The 3,688-nt window shown below is 40.4% G+C and overlaps 1 protein-coding gene across 11 annotated transcripts in view; it reads left to right on the top strand.

Annotated features, from left to right (window-relative positions):
* fat1a (FAT atypical cadherin 1a) overlaps positions 1-3,688 on the top strand; it is an 80,223-nt gene that overhangs the window by 29,675 nt on the left and 46,860 nt on the right. For all 11 annotated transcript variants that reach the window (XR_004333183.1, XR_004333186.1, XM_032524183.1 and 8 more), the window contains exon 4: positions 2,847-2,908. Coding sequence is in view for 9 of the 11 variants with exons in the window: in XM_032524183.1 (XP_032380074.1) it covers positions 2,847-2,908 (62 nt within the window). In the remaining 2 variants the exon portion in view is untranslated. The remainder of the gene's footprint in view (positions 1-2,846; positions 2,909-3,688) is intronic.

Genomic DNA, 3,688 nt, shown 5'->3' with positions numbered 1-3,688 from the left:
AGAGCAGGCCGAGGAGATTCCCAGACCCAATGTGACAAACTGACACCATCAACATTGTTATGACTTTGTATAAATAAGCGGCTGTAGAGAGCTTCCAGTTGGGCATTTTCTGTACTATTCTGTAGTGTGAAAACTGTCTCCTTGTGTTGACAAGTAAAAATGAACTTTGATATAACTTCAATAGTCTATTCTTGATAATGAAATTATTTTAACAAACTGCTTCTCTTGACAATGGAATTTCAGCAGGGTGTAGTTAGTACATGCAACCTGAGGTTCCTGTCTGCTGTTGCTATTTTAACTTCAACTAACCACAGTGCACTAAGGACAATAATCACATTTCACTTACTCTTTAGCTTGACTTTTTTTGCTTGGCCATGCACTCTTTCCAAATTTCCCATGCCTATTTTCAGCGGCAGCGGAGCTATTTTTTGTGTCAGTTGGATAAAGAGAGAGGAGAAGAGAGAGAGGAGAGAGAGAGAGAGAGAGAGAGAGAGATTACACCCCAAACAAAATATGAGTTTGGAACAACACACATACCCATAAATGAAAGACATTCAGCGATGTGCTACCTGTGTCATTAACTCATCCTCCGGTGTGCCTGCTGTTGCAGCAGCAAGGTGTAAATTATGTTTGTGAAATGGGACGTCTCTGCAGTCTTTAGCAAACCCAAATTTCTATTCGCCAGAGTGGCTTTGGGATTAAGGCCCTTCTTTTTGTGATTTCATTGGTTTTGTTGATGCTATGTTTGTTGCAGTGCTTCTAAGAGCATACTGTTTACATTACAAGCACTGTCTCTGTTATGATACCTAGCCAAGGGTTGATTAGGCAGCCGATTTGCAGAGGAATTATAAATCAGAGACTCTGTGTGGTTAATGCTGTCATCTGTATTCTGCTCTCTAATACACGTACAAAGAGAGAAGTTACCTAACACAACACACAGCGGCGCTTAAAAACATTATCATCCATCAGCTCCAGCCTGGCTAAAGCACATGAATAATTAGTCAGCGTTGTCAGTTTTGATGTGGCACAGCAGAACTATTAGCTTTGATGGTAATAACCTACAGCTCGCTCACTCATGTAACCCATGCTGATCCCTTGCAAAACTTTCTGGCAGACATCATGCAACACTGCAAAGAGTAATTCCTGCAGGCCGTATAAATGGACCGGACTTAATTTATGTTGCCAGTGTTGACACACCTTCTAATGCGGTGAGGGGGTGTATGTAACAGTGTTGAGAAAGAGGGGTTGGGGTGGATTTTTTCTTTGTGGTCACTAAAATGTGTCTTTCATATTTGCACTTGCAATGGTTTCCATTTAAAATTAATGTAAAATTAACATTTAAATGTGTTGCCCATCAATATGTAGCTATGTTAGATAAGCAGAGCAAATAAGTGAGTTGCATCTACAGGAAGTGTGTGGCGTTTATAGTATTTTTGTTCCCAACAGAATATCAATAGACCTATATCGTTGCAGCTCACTGTGAAGATTAAATAAAGCCCAGGAAGGAGAGGATAAGAAAGGGGGAGCAAAAGCGCCTCACTCATATGCCTCAATTGCAGTGCTGAGGGAGGGCTATTTCAGGAGCTGTAAGTTGTGGCCTGCTATTCTCGTTGCAGGCATATGTGCCATTGATGGGTTTGGGTTTCGGAAATCCTTTGCTTTATGCTAATCAGGCGCAGTGTGGCAAGCAGCCTCTGGTGCGGTTGAAGTTGGCATGTCTACTCTACACTCAGTGTCTCTGCAAAGTTGCAATTATATTGGTAGTGAGAACAGAACTCTGCTTATAATGTAGCCATGTAGCAATATCCTTCCCCCTTTTTCTTCTCTTTTTTTCTGTTGTTTGTGAATTTGATTCAAAAATGGAATAACCAGGAACTCAAGACTCAAGCTTGTTTTATTTTCACTTTTGTCAAAGCCTGGCTCAACAAAGTCCCCTCTGTGCGGTTGATCTTACAAAACAATCAATTCTCCTACTTTAAATGAACGATGGAGCTCAAAAAGACCGTTGAAACCCTGCAACTTGCAGCACAATCTGTTTCTAAAGTTTTCTTTTCTCTATTTCAAAGAGTCCTCAGTACTGGGGGTGATGTCAGACTAGTTCTTTATTTATTCAGCTTGTTGAAGAATTAAAAGCAGGGTGTCGAGTCTATGCTGCTGTTTGGATACTATTTGCAGACCGTTGTGATATTTCACATATGTAAGGCAGTGTGGTGGGCTGTCTGGCAACTGGTTTGACCAAAAACAGGGAAGACCTACCAGGAGAGCACTCCTCCAGATGCAAACTCTTAACTCATGGGTGACTAATGAGGTAACCAGCAGGGTTCCGATTATGTCACCCAACAGTGAGTGGGAGTTTAATTAATAGAATATTGTTCCACTGCCCCAGTGTTTTCTGAAAGTGTCTCTTTGGCTCTTGATAACATGAACTACACATTGAGTTATTCCACCATTTCAGCCTACTGACACTGGTTATTTGATCCCGATATCCATATTTGAGATTTTCATGTAATTCAATGTCATTATCCACAACTCATTTTGGACAAGGATCCCTACAGTTTGGTTATTAAAGTGTGACCATGATTTTTTGGTGAGTGCGACATGCTCCCTAATAGTTTCTAAGCTACCTCAAACATCTTTGTTTCTGTTCTGCAACTCTTTTTTTTATCGTCCGAAATACACTGAAATATCTGCAGTAACAATAGTGTTATATAGTTTGTGATTTAATAATTGCTTTGCCATGTCAAATGTTTTATAAAATAGAGCAACAGAAATGGATTCTTGTGGTTGTTTTTTGATATAATTAATTCTATGTGTGTATAATTCATATTATTGATTGTCTTCATCAGGTCTGGTTACAACTACTTCAAGAAAATTGGACAGGGAGCAACAAGACGAGCACATTCTTGAGGTAAGAACTTTATTGTGTAAATTTCCGACTCCAAAGACAAAAAGCTATAGATGGTCAGTGGCAGCCTCTCTTATTTATGTGAACATGAATTACTGACATTACAATTAGAAAGAAACTACATTTTCTGTCTCAGAGGTTTGGCATTTCCAGCCAACTTTGGCTAAGTGCCACATGTTTCCAACCAAAACAAGTCCTCTTGTATATGAAAGAAAAGGTCCTTTAGGAATCATTTCACCTAGAACTGATTTCCGGATGGGGGAGGGAGGAGAGGTGGAAGGTGTGTGGGAGATCCTGCTGACTGTTCCTTTGTTCTTTCCCACTGTTCCGTCTCGTGGATGGAGCAAGCTGGGGCAAGACACTGTTCTCAAACTGGTCAATGTCTTAACTTGTGGGTTTTTAATTGAGCTGGGCTCTGTTGTCTCCTGATCTGCTGTCCTCCCTCTTTCTCGCCACAGAACGGAGGTTGATAATAGGCGTTTTAATTGTGTTTCCGGTGATGACAGGGAGCAGATTGGAAGCCTTTTAATTATTGTTAGAAGTTAACACACGGTTAATGCTGGTACATCTGGTGCCAGAACAGTGTTGTATTTCATACTCTAATTGTACATTGCACTGCACTAATTGTATTACTGAGACTGAGAGAAGATGATAGGGATGACAATGAGGTATAAGGGAAGCCTGTGTTACTTTAAAGTGCTCAGGTTTACATGGTTTAATTTTCAAAAAACACCATATATTTGTTGAACTGCACATTGCTGCGGCTCCTCTTTTCACCCTGTG

Source organism: Etheostoma spectabile, chromosome 2, assembly GCF_008692095.1.
Source record: "Etheostoma spectabile isolate EspeVRDwgs_2016 chromosome 2, UIUC_Espe_1.0, whole genome shotgun sequence".
NCBI lineage: Eukaryota > Metazoa > Chordata > Actinopteri > Perciformes > Percidae > Etheostoma > Etheostoma spectabile.
The sequence above is the reverse complement of the archived record's forward strand: the minus strand, read 5'-3'. Positions and strand labels throughout refer to the sequence as shown.